We start from the raw sequence: 17,407 nt of genomic DNA, 5'->3' as shown, positions 1-17,407 counted from the left end.
TCAGTTCGAATTTCTCAGCTTCCTAGCCCCAGAAATCGAACTCCAGATCAATTCATTCTCTCCGTGTGTTTTTTTAAATGAACCCCAAGCCTCCTTATACTTTTCTCGTTGAGACTTCAATGGCCGAGATCAAGTCTCTAATCAACAGCTAAGATTAAAACTTGACTTGATCTACTTTCTAGATCATTCTCACCCATATTTTGATTAATACCCATTAATATTTTTATTTTCCTAAGTTTAGACGTAAGAACTCCATTAAAAATATTAATTATTCTAATAAAATACAATCTGGGTGGAATTTCATCAAACGGTTTCTGGGTTCTTTAAAACTCATGTGTCTTAGCCTCTCCACCAATTTTCATGGCTAGAGCACATTTGATGCTACCAAAAACTAATAGCTCTTGGTGTATATCCTCCTCTTTTGATGTTTCTTGTTCATTTTCTTCCTCTTCTTTTGATGTTTCTTGTTCCTTTTCTCCATCCTCTTAACAATCTATGTAGAATAATTTATTCTCAACACACTTATGACCTTTAGCATATTCGCTATCACAACTCTAACAAAGCCCTTTTGCTCTTTTTTCCTCCAATTGTTGTGGTGTCAATCTTGTAGGTTGCAAAAGGCTAGGAGCAACAACACTTCCATCTTTACAGTTGTGAGCGATAGACTTCCTTGTTGCCATAATTTTGGCTTTCAACATTTTTTGCCACTCTGAATGCTTTCTCTAATGAATCAAGTTCCCAAAGGCGAACCTCACGTTGACTATTATCCTTCAAAGTCCCTATGAAGACATCAATCCTATGCTCCTCTGGAATATCAGTTACCTTGATATTCAATTTTTGGAAGTCCTCAATGTGTTCCACCATTGAACCCTTTTTTTTGAGATTTATCAGTTGGCTAAAGAAGGTGTTTCTCTTTGTATCCTCATAATGTGCTATCATTTTCTCCATAAAAATTGACCAAGTGACAAGTGGTTTACGAAAACAAAGCCATCGATACCATACAAACTGATTGTGTTCTAAATATAAAGATGCAATGTGTACCTTTTGTGTGTGTTGCACAACATGGAGATCAAAATATTGCTCCATATGTAGTATCCATATTACCGGATTCTTGCTATCAAACTTCCTCATATCTATCTTTGGAATGTGGTGGTTCTTAAATCCCACATTGGATTGTCTAAAATCATAATTCATATTCCTTTTGTCCTCATCATGACTTTCATGGATTACCTTGTCACCAGTGGGAAGCCTTTCTTGCAACAACTTTGTCAATCCTTCCAACTTGACCTTCATCACATCCATGTCTACTTTAAAAACCTCCATGTTGCTTTTTATTTTTGCTTCTAAACCATCCATCTTAAATTCCAATTCATTTTTGGTTAATTTTTTGCAAAAGTGAAATTTGTTGCACTTGGTCTTGTAATTTTGGTATATCATGTTGCATTTCTTCCTCTTCTACATGCGTCATAGAAGAGCTTTCTGGTTGCTTACCAAGTGTATCCATTTTTTTTGTTTCGAGGCATTTTGAAATCAAACAATGATATCTATGCTTCACTATGCCCTTGGAATTACTTCAAACTGATTTTTCAAACAAAAGTTATGCAAAATTTTAAAAAATACACACATTTTTCTTGCTTTTTAGGAGCTTGATATTGAAGTTGTTGTATCTCTGTAATTTCGAATCTCCAAGGTCTGAAATTTTGTCCTATGGTAGCCCTCTGAGTCTTCTTTCCAACCCCACAAGTCAGACCGAGATTGGATTCTTCAAGAAAGAGTTATGCTCAATCTCCCATGATGACCTGATTATAGATTGGTTCAGTAAAGCGAAATTGTAATTAGTGTCACGTGTCATTGTTTCGACTTTCGGTCCTTCAAATGATACACAAAAAACTACAGTCTATGCAATTTCAGTCAGTTTTTACGAAATTCAAATTCGATGCTAGAAGAGAAAGTTATGACGATTTTCCCTAGGTCACCTGTTTGAGATGGAATTCTGGAGCTTGCAAAAACCCTAACTTCCTTGGATAATATCTCCAAAAAATATAGTGAACCAAGATCTGAAATTCCTACACAAAGTTCACCAATATTTTGGCTCCATGTGGTTTGAATTTAAGCTTCAAAAGCCTCGTAGCAAAAACGTTATAGCAAAAATGCCAAGATGACCTGTTTGAAAAAGCGAAACCCTAGAATCCAAAGCTCTGATACCAAATGTTATGCAACCAACTCAAAAATAGATAGATCAATGACTTAAAAATTATCCTCTTCGAGGGGGAAACCTTTTTTACATTACATAAATGAACAATGCGTGGATGATACAAATGATAAGCTTTCGTTGGCATATATATGATTCTGAGGGATCACAATATAATCAGAGCCTACATAACAATAATAATGTAAGGGCACAACAATAACAATAAGGGGCTACAATAACAATAAGGGGAATGCATGAGTATTATTGGGACATAACAGATTATGTCTTTGTCCTCAAAGGAGGTCACGACTTCTTATACAATATGTAGCTTACACTTCATGATATTTCCTAAATGTGATCTCTTCATACCTTAGAGATTTAGCATTCCATGCAAAATTATTGACATACACTTCTAAGGTTACAGATCTCTGAGTTCAACATTTGCAAGAGAAATTTAGATCTATGCCTAGCTTTATGCGATATGAAAAGTAAAGGATTATATATACCTCTTTCAACCTTACCTGTCCAGCCTTACAGTACTTTTGTTAGAGATCAACTATAGAAGCTCAACTCTTTTCATAGACATGTTCCTCTTTGTATCATCATGTAACTCCAATCTTTGGATCATAGGAGGAATCTCGGACAACTTCAGTTAGAGGATCAACATTTAAATGCTATTACAAACTTAGATCTCCAATGACTTCTTTTACCATAGTGTCTTGCAATAGTATTAAGACTTTAAAAGGGGCTCGTACAGTTGAATGGTGTTGTCAATGATGCCAATGTCAGTGATTGAACTCTCTTAATATTCATCATCAACTAAAAGCTCCATTGGTTAAAGCCCTTGGAAAACCCTAGAAGCCCCACACTGGTTGAAGCATTTGGGGATGAAGATCAAGGATCTTAGGCTCGGGACCATTGTCATTAGATTCTCTCATCATGTTGATTCTGTTGATATGCGGAGCACTTCGTGGGCCCTCACAGTTTGAGAGATATGCTTAGTCAAAGATGATGCACCCATTTGTTGGTGAAGGTTCCCAAGGTCAAAACCCATTTGTTGATCAAGGTTCCCAAAATATGATGATGTGGCAGGTGCATATTAGTTGACAAAATCATAAAGCCAAAAGGATATTTTCTTGGAGAATTGAATTAGACATTTTATATGGGTTTCAAAATAAAAAATAAAAAATAAAAAGAAAAAGAAAAAGAGGAGCTTCCTCCAAGTCGGTCCAAAGTTAAATAAGGGATCACGTCAAAATTCAAATTTTATTTTGAATTACATTCCCTCCAAAATCCCTCATGTCGACTAGCTCTCATAAGAGGTCTCTACAATCTATATAAAGGCATTTGCTTCTCTTTCAAATGCATGATTTTAAGTGCAAATCTTGGGATACATCTGCGGCATAGTGGAGTTCTTGAAATTCTTTTGAGAAGTCAAAGACTGGCTTGGGTTGTGTCTCTTTTGGTGTATGATTTGATTCTTGGGATGGGATTCATTCGGATCTAATCGATGTTTGCAGGAAGTTCGGTCCCCTATTCAAGATTCGCTCTGAAATTTGACTCTTGCACAATGTCTCGGCCAGTGATGATAACATCGGCGATATATCACCAAATATCGGAAATATCGCGATATTTTCGATGAGCCAAAATATCGCCGAGAAAATATCATGATATTTTGGCTCCCAAAAATATTGCGATATTTCCAAGATATCGCCGGTATCTCGGCAAAATATCGCGCGACGATATAAAATGTCGCTGGGCCGGCTAGGCCGCAGCTAGAAAAGGGAAATTTGCCTTTTTTTTCCTCATTTCGGTTTCTAAGTGTTGGAGAAGAAAGGGGAAGAGCTTTGTGGTGGTTGTCAAGGAGGGATTGAGGATCAAACAGCCATTATCACCATCAACTACGAATTTTTTCTGGATCAAAGATTGAAGAACAGTGAGACAAACTTCATTTCTTCCATTAACAAGTATGTTCTTAAAAACCCCTATGTTAATGATTTTTTCATAGATTTAGGGTTATGCTTGCTTGCCTCTTTGCCTACCAACATTTTTTTCTTTGTTTTTTTCCATTTGTTATGATTTTCATGCCCATAAGCCAATGCAAGGGTTTTCTCCATATTTGGACAGCAAGCTTCATTTTTTTTTCAACTTTCTTATGCACCCTCCTATTGCCATTTTTCATTCACATTGCAAATAATGTAGTATTCTTTTTTAAATGAGGTGGTTATTACTTATTAATTTTTGTGTTGGGGGGTTTAATGCCAATTTTTTGTTTTTTTTGTGCCTTAGGTTTGAATTAGTTCACTACAAATATGCCAAAAGCCTTGGACCCATTTTGGAAGTATGGGAAGCCTATTGGTGGGGTAAATCGGGCATATATATCATGCAAATTGTGTGGGACCAAGATGTTAGGACAGGTTACGCAACTGAAATACCATCTGGCTAGACTCCTTGCACATGATGTAATTCCTTGTATGGTTTCTAGTGCGGAGGTTATGCAAAAAGCTCTTGAAGCAATTGTTGAACAAGCCAGAAAGACAATTGCTAGGGAGAGGGCACTGGTCTTAGATAGATAGCTGCTAGTTTTATTTGTTTTGCTACACATAAGTTTATAACTCATGATGATGAGATACTTTTATATATGTGATGTTATTTTGTATTAGTTCTCCACATTTTAGTCCTTGATTGGACAATTATCAAGGATTAGCAGGATTTGGTATCGCCTTTGAAGTATCATTTTTATTTTACATCCACTACATCATATATATTAGTGCTTTCTTCATAGTTATGTGCCAATGTGTTTATTTCATGTTTTTATTGCTTTATATGTTTAAAAAACTAAAAAAAATGAATATATTATGCATTTTTTATGCTTGCCGATATTTTCACTGCTATTGCCGATAAGATGTTTTCTGGACTCTCGCCGATATTTTGCCAATATTGTCGATAAGGTGTTTTCTGGACTTATCAACACTAGTCTCGGCTCAACTCATACATATGAATCTAACGCAAATCTTCTGAGTAATTTAAGAAATTATACTCTCGGTCCTATGGAGTAGCAATAAAAGGCCTGAATTAGTCTTAAGATTATGTTCTTCTCTGCTCTATGGAATAGTGGTTAAGAAACACAGCTAGTTCCAGTCATACTTGACCTTAACATGTACTGTAGATCAAGACCTCAACTGAAGTGAACTCCAAAATTTTGTATGGCTAAAATCTGGAGCAAATTCTAAGGCATACAAAAAATTTCATGTACAGATCTGTGAAACATGTTTGAGGCCAAATTTTTTCAAGCAACATTAGCGACCCTTCTATGGCATTCAATTGTTTTGTGTCACATGAGCTTGCCTACATATCTTTATCGCTATAATAGATTGCCACTGACATTTTATTTGATAAAGCTTGATACCCTCATGCGCTGGTTATTATAGGATCTATTCAGGGCATGAGATTGAGTTGAAAATTGCATCGGTCTAGCAAGTTTGTTGTCAACAAAGAACTTTCAAACTTTTCTCTTGTGGCAGAGAACAACATGAAATCGCTAGCATCAACATTGAGAGTTTGTAAGATCTAAGGATATGTAATATGAACCAATTCGTGCAATTATATTGTGCGCAATACGCAGCATTTGGCATGGTCTTGGTTGACATAGTCACATTTATATACATACTGCAGATATGACGAATGGCTACTTGTGTGAAAGTGTGATTTGATTGTTGGCAACTGTGTAATGTAATTAAAGAGAAAATGTTCCTATGGATGTCATTTTTAGAGCGATTAGTGTGTCAATAAAAGGGGCACTTGTAGCAGAGCATGTTGAGGGTGTATTTGCATCACCTGAGCAGTGCGATGAATGTTGTTCTAGCTTTGGTGCTTGCAAGCCACAAGACCAGTCGCACATGACCTATCAATCAAATGTATATTACCATACTGCTTGACACCGATGGACATTGGAATTAATTCCAGAACATTATCATGTGACACATGCTAAATCTTATGACTATCGTAGGAGATGAATTGTCATATGGCACAATTGAGGTTGTTGAGAAATCAATGCTAGTAGAATTAGAGTTAGATTTCTCTTTCTTGATAATTACTTATGAATTATGTTGGCTTCATTTACTTATTTGTTATATTATCTTTCATCAAGCAATTACCAAATTATGTGTGTATGAAGATCATAAAAACACAAGACACAAGATGTAGGCATTATGCCAGGGCAAAACCCTTATCTAGGGGAAAACCTAGTCAAAATCTCTTTCTTCAATAGTTTTTCTTGAGACTCTTTAACCTAGACACAGACCTCCTCCACGCCAAGTCAGCCTTTCCTTCATCGATCTAACCTTCAACCTAGCAACAACAACACTTCAACCCCAGCAACTTCGACTTGGTAGCAACAGGCAACAGCTTCAACTTTGACAAAGAGACTTTGATCTCCTAAAGTAGCCCACACGAGAGAGAGATAGACATCCCAAAACTTCAATTTTGTCCTTCCCTTCCTTCTTGACCAACTTTGCACTCCTTTTAGCCTCCTTCAACTTCGCACTTTTCCCAGCTCTTTCTTGGATATCAAACTTGTGAGAGAGAGTGTGTCCAAATGAATTCGATTTGCTCCAATATATAGGCTTCTGGTGAGGTCGAATTGCTCAGTTGAGGCCGACTTGGTGTGGAGGTGACATAATTCATTTTTTACTCAAAAATAATTATTTTTACATCATTCAAAAGCCCAAGAAGGGTCTCATAAAATATACAATGACTCTAATGACTCAATATTAATCCTAGGAGTCCACAATGGGGACTTTGACTAATAAAATGATGACCCAAGCATGAAACCCATGCTTTAATAAGTCATTGTAACAATAATAAAAAATTATTTTTCATTCTTTTGACAAGTACATTACATAAATACATTTATGAAGACCGAACCTGGTTACATTCTTCAACGCTCCATCTTAACTAAGGAGGTATTCATAACAAATACAAGGAAGATCTCAAACTATATGAACTATGAAGAGTTTAGGCACCGTAATGCCATGGACTAGATTCTTGACCAAGGCAATATATCCAAAGTCTCTTAACAGTTTAGGCACCGCAATGCCACGAACTAGATTCTTGACCAGGGAAATCTATCCAAGTGGGACTAAGATGGGCTAAAGCTTTCAGCCTCTCTAAGTACCATCAGACTTACTTGCTAACCATCAACCCATGGATCTAGGTGTGTATCCGAGGTCAGAACTCCATGACCAACGCCACCCTCCCTACTTCGGTAACTAGACATCAAAACATAGTGTCGACCAAATGTCCTCCCAGGCAATGTGTCTCACACACAAAGCCTCAACAAATCTCTTCCAAACTTTTATCATCAACAAGATCAGCAATATCAACTAAAACAAGCATGTTTCTAAGATCTTCAAACTTCTTATTAGGAAGAGACTTTGTTAGTATATCAACTACCTGATCGTCGGTTAGGACATACTGTAGCTTCACGATCCCATCCTGCACCAAGTTCCTAATGCAATGGAACTTATTGTTGATATGTTTCGTCTTAGCATGAAACACAGGATCTCTAAACATCTTGATGTAACTATGATTATCATAGTTTATCACAATAGGATCCAGAGGCTTCTCAAAGAAATCTGTCAGAAGTTTCCTCAACCATATAGCCTCCTTTCCTACTTCACATGCAGCCACGTACTTTGCTTCAGCACTACCCAAAGCAACAAGATCTTGCTTTCTACTCATCCATGATATCATGCCAGATAAGCATCCACCTGTAGTGCTTCTTCCATCATTCTCAGTGCCACCCCAATCAGAATCTGTGAAGCCAGCTTAACTTCCTTGCTATTGTACTTTAGGCAATAATGTATGTTGATTTGGGTTAGCATCGGATGTGCTCTAGCCACGAAAATTGGTGGAGAGGCTAAAGCACATGAGATCTCCAATACCTAGAAATGGTTTGGGCAGAATCTAACCAATTTGGGAGATATTAAAATGATTAATATTTTTAATGGAGTCCCTAAGTCTAAACTTGGGGAAAATAAAATATTAATGTGAGTTAATATAAAACTAAGTTAGAATGGTCCAAAAGTCATGGATCAAGCCAAATCTAATCATAGCCGTTGATTAGGGACTTAATCTCGATCGTTGATTGTCAACGAGAAAAGTATAAGAGGAGGCTTGAGGGTCACTTGGAGAACACATCGAGTTGATCAAGAATTCAATTTTTTGGGGCAGGGCTTGCTGAGGAAATCGAAGGAGTGATCTAAGTTGCAGCGGAGGGGCAGTGAATGCAGTAGCAGAGAGGCAGAGATACTATCGGGAGCATCAGCGCAGAAGCTGAGAGAGGGTTGATGCAAAGCCAGCTAGAGGCCACGCATAAGGAGACTGAGGCCATGCAAAGGTAGCCAAGAGCTGCACAGAGCCTGAGGAGGGCCAACGTGGGAAACACAGAGGCTCCAAAGGCTGATGTAGAGTCTCGAGAGGCAAACACAGGGCCAAATAGGCTGACGCTGGGCCAGAGAGGCTAACGGAGACCATAGAGGCTGACGCTAGGAGATTTCGTGGAGAAGATTGGGGCTGATATCTGTCTCCGACTGAGAGGTACTACTGCCGAGGGCATTCTCTGTTGGGTGAGCCATTTCTGGCACCCATATTGTATTCTAAAACTGCTTAATAATAAAACCCTCGGATAGCTGCACCGGTTTTCCTGCATTGGGTTTTTCCGGGGATATTAGTCCAAAAATAACGGTGTCACTTGTGTACTTATTTTTCCTTCAGTTGATAATCTATATGTGTTGAGACTGTACTTGTATTTATTTCCAGTATTTACATGGTAAATAACTTGTTAATTAACAGAACAAGTAGGAAGAAATAAATCAGAAAGTACAAGAAAGATTTCTAACAGATAGTGCTTCCATCGGTCTCACTGCCACCCCAATCAAAATCTGTGAAGCCAATCAACTTAACTTCCTTGCTATTGTACTTTAGGCAATAATGTATAGTGCCACGAAGATATCTCAATATATGCTTGGCAGCTATCCAGTGATCATGACGAAGCTCCAACTGAAACTGACTAAGAACGTTCATAGCAAAGCATATATCTAGCCTAGTATTTACCAGATACATCAGAGAACCCACAAACTGACGATAGAAGGCAGGAACCATGAGACTTGAGTCAAAGCTCCTTAACTTCTTGAGATTGGTGATCATAGGAGCAGTCATGGGCTTGGAATCCATCATCCCAAATTTCTGCAACAACTTGATGATATACTTTCCTTGCCCCAAATATATGTCCCCAGGATTTTGCCATACTCCCAGACCCAGGTAATAGTGCGTCAGTCCTAGATCCTTCATCTCAAATTCGGTTTCTAGCATCTTCTTGCATTCTTGTATCCTTCTCTCCACACCTATAATGAATAGATCATCCACATAAAATAAAATAATGACTAGCTCATTATTCACAACCTTGATGTAGAGATTAGGATCAACGGAACTCTTCACGAACCCAATTCTTAGAAGGTATGCATCCATTCTTGCACACCATGCCCTAGGAGCTTGCTTCAAACCATATAGGGCCTTCTTCAGTCTACAAACATGAGTATCTTTGCCATTTAGTTCGAAGGCTTCGGGTTGCTCAATGTATACTTCCTCATCGATGGTCCCATTCAGAAATGTTGTCTTCACGTCCATTTGATGGATATTCCATCCCATTGTAGCAACCATGAAACCAAAGATCTAATGGTAGTATACATTATTATGGGTGCAAAGGTTTCTTCATAATCTATGCCTTCTTTTTGAGAGAACCCTCTTGCAACAAAGTTGGCTTTGTATTTGTCTATACTTCCATCAACAGCATGTTTGATCTTGTCGATCCATTCTGAGGTGACACTGATTTGTCACTAGGTCTATGAACGATTTCCCAAACCCCATTCTTCATGATGGATTGATATTCTTCCTGCATAGCTTTCTTCCATACTTCTTAATGAGTAGCTTCTTCAAATGTAGATGGCTCAGCTTCAATTAGTCATGTCATATATGTAGCATATCCAAAATATCCCTTCGGCATTTTGCTTTCTCTAAAGGTTCCTTTTGCAACTCCATGTCCTTTAGCATCTTCAAGAGTAGCTTTTAACCAATTTGGCCTCTTCCTTGTGTTCGGTATGATCATAGGTTGAATAAGCTAACTTGGTCCCTCTTCTTCTTCTTCTTGAATTGTAGATGGATTTTCGAGTTGTACTTCTTCTTCTTCGTCATCGGAATCAATAGGAATGTCCTTGGGTCTTTTGTAGGCTTGATTTTCATCAAATATAATGTCCCTGCTTACTTCAATGTGTTCCTTGTGTTGGAAATACTGAGAGGGGGAATGAATCAATATTTCTTTTTAATTGTTACTTTTACCAGTTAGATCACTTATATTTAGAACACAAAAATGAACAATAGAAATAAATGTTGTTATTAATATAATCTTTATAATGAATCAAGTACAATATGGGTAGGGCTCCAACCCTTGATGAAGACACCCAGGCTCCAACCTGGGATGTGCCAAGCACCTACTTGGACTTTAGTGAGGCTCCCACCTCTAGGGCTTTGACCCTATCTTATCCAAGGCACCAAACTTGAGTTTAGGAGCACCAACTCTAAGGACACCAATCCTATAGCTTCGTTTTGTCAAGATATGTTTGGTTGTGCTTCATGGCTCTCAAAGTCTTCTTCACCGAGCCCTGTCAAGCTTTTAGTTTCATTGTAGTCTTCACATCATCAATGACAACCTTGTCAATTAGAAGATATCGCCACTGCACTTCATTATACCCAAGCAAAATCTTCAGGTTACCTCATGATGACATCAGTGATGTATCATGATCTCCAAGAGTGTCTCCAAGATTTCAATCAATGCTTGGTGATTCTTCAAAGTATCTTCAATCAGTTGCTCAACTGTTGCACGCTCTTCTTCAAGGCTTTATCAAGACAGCTTCAAGGCTATCCTTAAAGGTGCTGCTAAAGAGTCTTCTTGACTGTCCCAAGATATTCTTCAAGTCCTCAAAAATATTCCCAAAGTAATTTCAAAATGTCCCCAATGGATATTCCAAAGAAAGCTTCTAGGTCAGCTCCAAAGGATAAGGATATATAAATGTGATGCCTAAACTAAGTCAAATGAGTCTGATTCTATTACTGTGATCTAAGCATCTTCAAACCAACAAGTCCGAGTCACTGAGAAAGATTGTTGTACCAATGTTGATCCACCTTTCAAGAATTCTGGTATAATCCAACTATGGAGACCGAGCCACTGTACTTACATCAATCCATGCCTCTGCTCCTAATCTGAACCTGTTCAAGATGAATTACCACACCTTTGTCTGGAGACACCAGTCAAAGCTAAAAAGGTCACCACTATAAGAGTATGCTGCTATCCGTGCAAGGAAATTGCTGTTACAGGACCGAGGTGTAAACCACTGAGTCCGAGTTAATGATGCACAAGTGTTTGTCACAGTCCGCAGATGCTCCTTCTCCAAATCTGTCCCTAGACCGAGAGATATATTCTTAAATTGTGTCTCTCATGCTGTCACAAGCCCACAATTAATACTGTCCACTTTCACGCTGTCCCTAGCCCATACTTACACTAGACTGTAGTCATTAACACAAGAGTTTCATTGCTATACAGTCCGATATATTTTACTGCTAAACTATAACCCTAGACCACACTGAAACTGCCACAGGGTCTGTCCAGAAGTCCACACTCCTTTGGTGTAGATAATCTTCGTTCTGTGCTGAGACTGCCCTTGACTTTAATATCAAGTTCACAAGATGTGAACTTTCTTTTCCTTATTCTTCTTCTACAGTCTGAATTCCTTAACCTCCTAAAAGCACCGAGTTTCTCACTAATATATAGACCTTTCTTTGAGTGAAAACCGAATGGACATGACCCTTATCTAGGCCGACATGTGTTTGACATGTTCAGGTTGGCTTAGTGACCAGAATAATTTCCTCAACTTGTAAAATTCATATCTCCTAAACCGCTTGGAGTTTCGGGCTGAGTAATAGCTCGTTGGAAAGGAAAAATTATGCTCTTTAAGATGGTGTAGGTCTCACGGAAGAATTCTGCCTCTAAGGAGGTGAAAAAATTTTTTTTAATGTGACTGGTCCTGTATAAGTGCAGAAATATAGGACAGCAATATTCTTTCATGGATGGGCTTCTCCTTCATGGATGGATTTCTTCATTGTTTTTCCTTCTACTTCATAGGGTCAACTTGTCATCATTATGCTTGCCTTCTTCAATGTAGGGACACCATCATGTCCTTGATTTCCTTCTTCATCACCTTGTCTCCTTCAACATTATTGGAGGTTTGTCATGTCATCATCAAATCATCATTGGAGGTAGGGCATGTCATCATGTTTATGTCATATAGGCAATCTTCCAAGTGTAGTCCTCTTCTGGCATCTTCAAGAATATTTGCCATCCAGTCATTGCTATATCAACGATCAACTATTGACATCAATGACAACCTATAATAACAATCTCCCTCTTTGTCATTGATGGCAATATTCTTGTCCTTTCAACATTCTCTCCCCCTTTGACATCAATGGAAAACGGGGTGCCCAAGTACTCCCCCTGTCAAGCTGCTTCTTTTCTTCACGAATAGTAGTTCTTAATAGGTATGTTACTCCTCTTGTCATGGTGCTCTTCTTTCTGGCAATGTGGTTCATGATAAACGTGTTTGAATTTCTTCATGTGATGAACCAACTCCCCCTGCCTTTATAAACGCCTTTAGCTCAAGAAAGATTGCTTGTTTTGTGATCAAATGGAAAAGATCGTCAACAATAGTCCATTGGATGAGTAAGGAATCATGCTCCTCAATGGAGTTGCTCCATGTTTAATACAAACGACACATATGTAAATATCAAGATTCCTATTTGTAAATGTCAAGTAACGTTAGTTCTTTGACAAGTGTGAACCACAACAAAATGGATAAAATGAAATTATTTAAAATTTGATGCAATTTAAATATCGACACAGCATAATTAAAATCTCAAAGGTTCGTTAGGAATTACCTCAGGCATTATTGCAACTGTAGCAGTAGATGTATGAACACGACCCTGTGACTCTGTTTGGGGAACACGTTGAACACGGTGGACTCCAGATTCATATTTGAGCTTACTGTAGACACGTTCACCTTTTATTTCCATGACATACTGCTTAAAACCACCTTTCTCAGCCTGAAATGACAAGTTTGCAAAATCCCATATATTTCAATTTAAACTACAACTGCAAGAAATTCCATTAGAAATTGGATACCAATCACACCTCTGTGCAGGAAACTGGTGAATACTTCAAGGAGTTTTGTTCAGCATATCTTTGGTACATACGCACGTAATTGAATAGCAGATAGCAAACGAGTCAGAAACACGGAGAATGCCACAAAGAGTACTGAAAATTACTCGTTAATTCAAATGGGTATTAACCAATGCTAATAATATGATCATAATGGTATTAACCTAGTTGCCAGGAATTTACTACCCATAAGAGAGACCATGAAGAATATGACAGGACATCTTATAGGTATCAATGAAAATCTTAAATGAAGATGAACAGACCCCCTGAAGAAGGTAACCATAAACCACAGATAAAAGGTCTAAGAAAGGTTACTGCCTTTCGTGAAATAGATTAACCCCATGAAAGCCTAGAATGCATCGCTGGGGAAAAAACAAATATAATGACCTGGCCTATGATATATACTTACATAGTAATGAACAACTTCACAACGTGACAACATATAGAATTTTATTCCAATCAACTCAATACTTCAGCCAAATTAAATGCAGGAGTTTGAAGTTGGTAGAACTTCACAATTGATGAAAGATTAAGAAAAGATCATTATTATTGAATATTCTTCTGTATTATGCAGTAATTTTCAAAAATTTAAATTAAAATATGAAACAAAGAGCGTCAACCATATTTACTGAATATTAATTAAGTGAAACATTACAGAGAGCATTGTCCAAGAGATGAAACAAAACAGTATAGTAATAACAAGGGTTTTATTCAATTACAAGACTTTAGTTACAACAAATTAATTTCAGCTTCTACAATAACACTATTAATAACTATTTCTATCACAAAAATTGAGCTTCTCACTGACTAAACACTTTCTCAACAAAAATGACCTGTTGAATGAAGTTGAGTTGTCAAGTCAACAAATAGAGTTCATATTGAAGTCAAATCAAAGTTGACAAGGATATGGAGTCAATTTTTTAGCATAAGAGGTCAGCCTAGGCCCACATCAAGAACTGTAGACACAAATTAGTTAACAAAGACAATGTGATTTTTACCAACATGAATAATGGTGATTGTCGCCACAAAATCTAGCAGGCCCAGTGCAAAGCCTCATTGAGCAGAGCCAGACCTTACGGCAACAACAAAAAAGGTTGCCACTGTCACCTCAACAACCTTTCTCCTACTCTTTAGTGGTACTGAAGCACAAGGGAGGCTTCCCTAGATCACCTAAAGGATACTCGAATGCTAAGGCTCAAGGTGATTGAATAAGAGGTCTATAATATTTGGATAAAGTACCGGCAAGGCTTGGAAAGGCTTGGTCTGTAATGTGTTGAACATGTACTTGTATTTATTTTCAGTTTTTACATAGTAAATAACTTATTAATTAAACAAAACAAGTAGGCAGAAATAAATCAGAAAGTACATGAAGGATTTCTAACAGTTAGACTTAGAAATTCCAACACAAAGTTTAATGATTCTTGAAGCTAACACAAGAAAAGCAAATGTTAAATTTAAACAACCTTCTTCACAATAGCATAAATATTTTCCACAATGAACTAATGAAATAATGAAAATCACTTATGTAAGTTATAGTTCATTGTTAAGACAAATTTAGGACAGCAGTAAGTAAACCACTCTAGATTTAAAAAATGACAAGCATGTGAGAACCCAATATGATCAATGGAACATCAAGTGACTTGTCGAGTGAAAATAGAAGCTAACTAACCCTCTTATGATGAATTGTTCAGAGATATATCAGATCTGAAAACACTTATTACAGCTGTAGGAAAAGTATCTAAACAGTGAGCAATCAATGTGAGAGTGTGTGCCAAATTGTGCCCAAAAATTGCGAAGTGCTTGAACAAGTTTATCAAATTGAAAAATTAGATCTTTAAGCTCTTTAAGATGTGATCTTTAGATTATATCAGATCTTATCAAACCCTTATGCACAGATATTTCAGTCATTAAACAAGTTAGATTTATGCTCAAAAATCAATGCCCAATTTACCAAATGACTGGCAAATTTTTATAATGAAACTTTTAGTGTGTTTAGGCAATTTATGAGTGAATTTTAGAGCATTTAAACTCGAATTTCACCACTGTTATGAATGATTCAGAGAGATGTAGCAAACAGTAATGAAAATGTAGGGTTTAGAGATCAAACCCTAGGCCCAAGGACTTGAAGAATGCTTGCCCAAGTTGCCAAAATTTTTCCAATGAGCCTAGCACCTGAAAACATCAAACTTGAGCCAATTTCTTCTTGCAAAACCCACCAATATTCAGTCCAAAAATTTCAGAGGCAAACCAGGAATGGAAATGAGGCAAATCAGGGCTGAAAAGGGTTAACACTAGGCCCAATAGGGCTAGCATCGAGGTGAAAAGGGCCTAGAACGCCTAGCGACTAAGGGAAAAGGCCAAAAGGCCTTCCGTGAGGGAAAGGAGGCCTAATAGGCCTGCCACAAGGGAGGATAGGCTCCCAAGCGGTTGTCGTAGGCCCCACAAGGGCTAAGGCTAAGGACGAAGAGGCCTTAAAGGCCTGCCGTTGATGATTTGGGGTAGCATCGGATGTGCTCTAGCCATGAAAATTGGTGGAGAGGCTAAAGCACATGAGATATCCAAGACCCAGAAATTGTCTTGGGAAATTCTACCTGGTGAAGGAGATATTAAAATAATTAATATTTTTAATGGGTTCCTAAGTCTAAACTTAGGAAAATAAAATTATTAATGGGCATTAATATAAAACTGGGTTAGAAGGTTGTAAATGACATGGATCAAGCCAAATCTAATCTTAGCCGTTGATTAGAGATGTAATCTCGGTCGTTGAAGACTCAATAGAAAAAGTATAAGAGGAGGCTTGAGGGTCAGTTGGAAATACACCAGAGTGATTAGTCATTTCGATTTTCTAGAGCGGGGTTCGCTAAGAGAAATTGAACCAGTGATTAGTATTGCAACAAGGGGCAGTGAGTACGAGGCAGAGAGGCAGAAATAGTGTCGGAAGACCAACGCAGAGGCAGAGAGGCAGACACAGAGCCAAAGGGAGCCACGCAAAGGCCAGCAGTGACTGCGCAAAGGCAAGAAGGGCTTGCATGACCCACGCAGAGGCTGCAAAAGTGACGCGGAGGGTTAGAGAGGCTGTGCAGAACCTCAAAGGGCTAACGCAGAGGCTAGGAGGGATGATGCGGTGCTTCAGATTGTGTTGGAGAGGGTTTCCAGGGGCAGACTTTCAGAATATCTGCTTTCGAAGAGGTATTACTACCAGATTTTTTTATCTATGTCGGGTGAGCTAGTTTGGCGCCCAGTGTACTCAAGAAAAGTTGTTTAATAATAAAACCCTTAGAACTGTTGCACCAGTTTTCCCGAGTTGGGTTTTTCCGAGGACGATTGTCCAAAAATAATGGTGTCCCTTGTGTGTTTGTTCATTCCTTTCAGTTTTTGATCTGTAGATGGTTGAGACTGTATTGTGTTTATTTCAGTATTTATATGGTTAAATAACTTGTTAGTAATTAAACAGGTAGGCGAAATAAACCAAAGAACACAGATAAAATTTCTAACGAGTAATACTTAGAAATTTCAACATGGTATCAGAGGGTTGCAGATCACAGGAGAGCTGAAGACGCTAGCTGATTCAGAGAATTTGCACCAGAAACAGCTGTCCCGAGTGACAGAAGTTGTTCCTAGCAAAAAACAGCAGAGAAGGGTTGATGCAGAGGGCCTGCGTCATCTTTTTGAACTAGAGAAGGGGCTAGCGCAGAAGCAGTGAGAGGCAGAAGAGGCTCACGAAGAGCCACAACATCCTGCTCAGCAAAGTAGGAGTGACGCAATTGGCTAGTGGAGCAATTCAGCCAGTGTCGGGATTGCGCAGAGCCTAGAGGCTCAATTCTTCAGTTGCTGGGGCATAGGAAGTTGTGGGCAAATCGGAGAGAGTGAAGCTGGTGGGGTGTTGTTGC

At 38.2% G+C, this 17,407-nt stretch overlaps 1 protein-coding gene across 2 annotated transcripts in view; it reads right to left on the bottom strand.

The window, feature by feature from the left end:
* The window catches only part of LOC149200370 (peptide chain release factor APG3, chloroplastic-like), a 388,882-nt gene that overhangs the window by 216,573 nt on the left and 154,902 nt on the right, over positions 1-17,407 (bottom strand). For both annotated transcript variants that reach the window (XM_089402693.1, XM_089402692.1), the window contains exons 8-9: positions 13,491-13,556; positions 13,238-13,402 (exon numbers count right to left, since the gene is read on the bottom strand). In XM_089402693.1, the coding sequence (XP_089258819.1) occupies positions 13,238-13,402; positions 13,491-13,556 (231 nt within the window). The remainder of the gene's footprint in view (positions 1-13,237; positions 13,403-13,490; positions 13,557-17,407) is intronic.

The sequence above is a fragment of the Pinus tabuliformis genome, chromosome 2_1, assembly GCF_031772625.1.
Source record: "Pinus tabuliformis cultivar Carrire ecotype Pingquan chromosome 2_1, CPIR1, whole genome shotgun sequence".
NCBI classification, from domain to species: domain Eukaryota; kingdom Viridiplantae; phylum Streptophyta; class Pinopsida; order Pinales; family Pinaceae; genus Pinus; species Pinus tabuliformis.
Note: the sequence above shows the minus strand (reverse complement) of the source record. Positions and strands in the feature narration are given on the sequence as shown.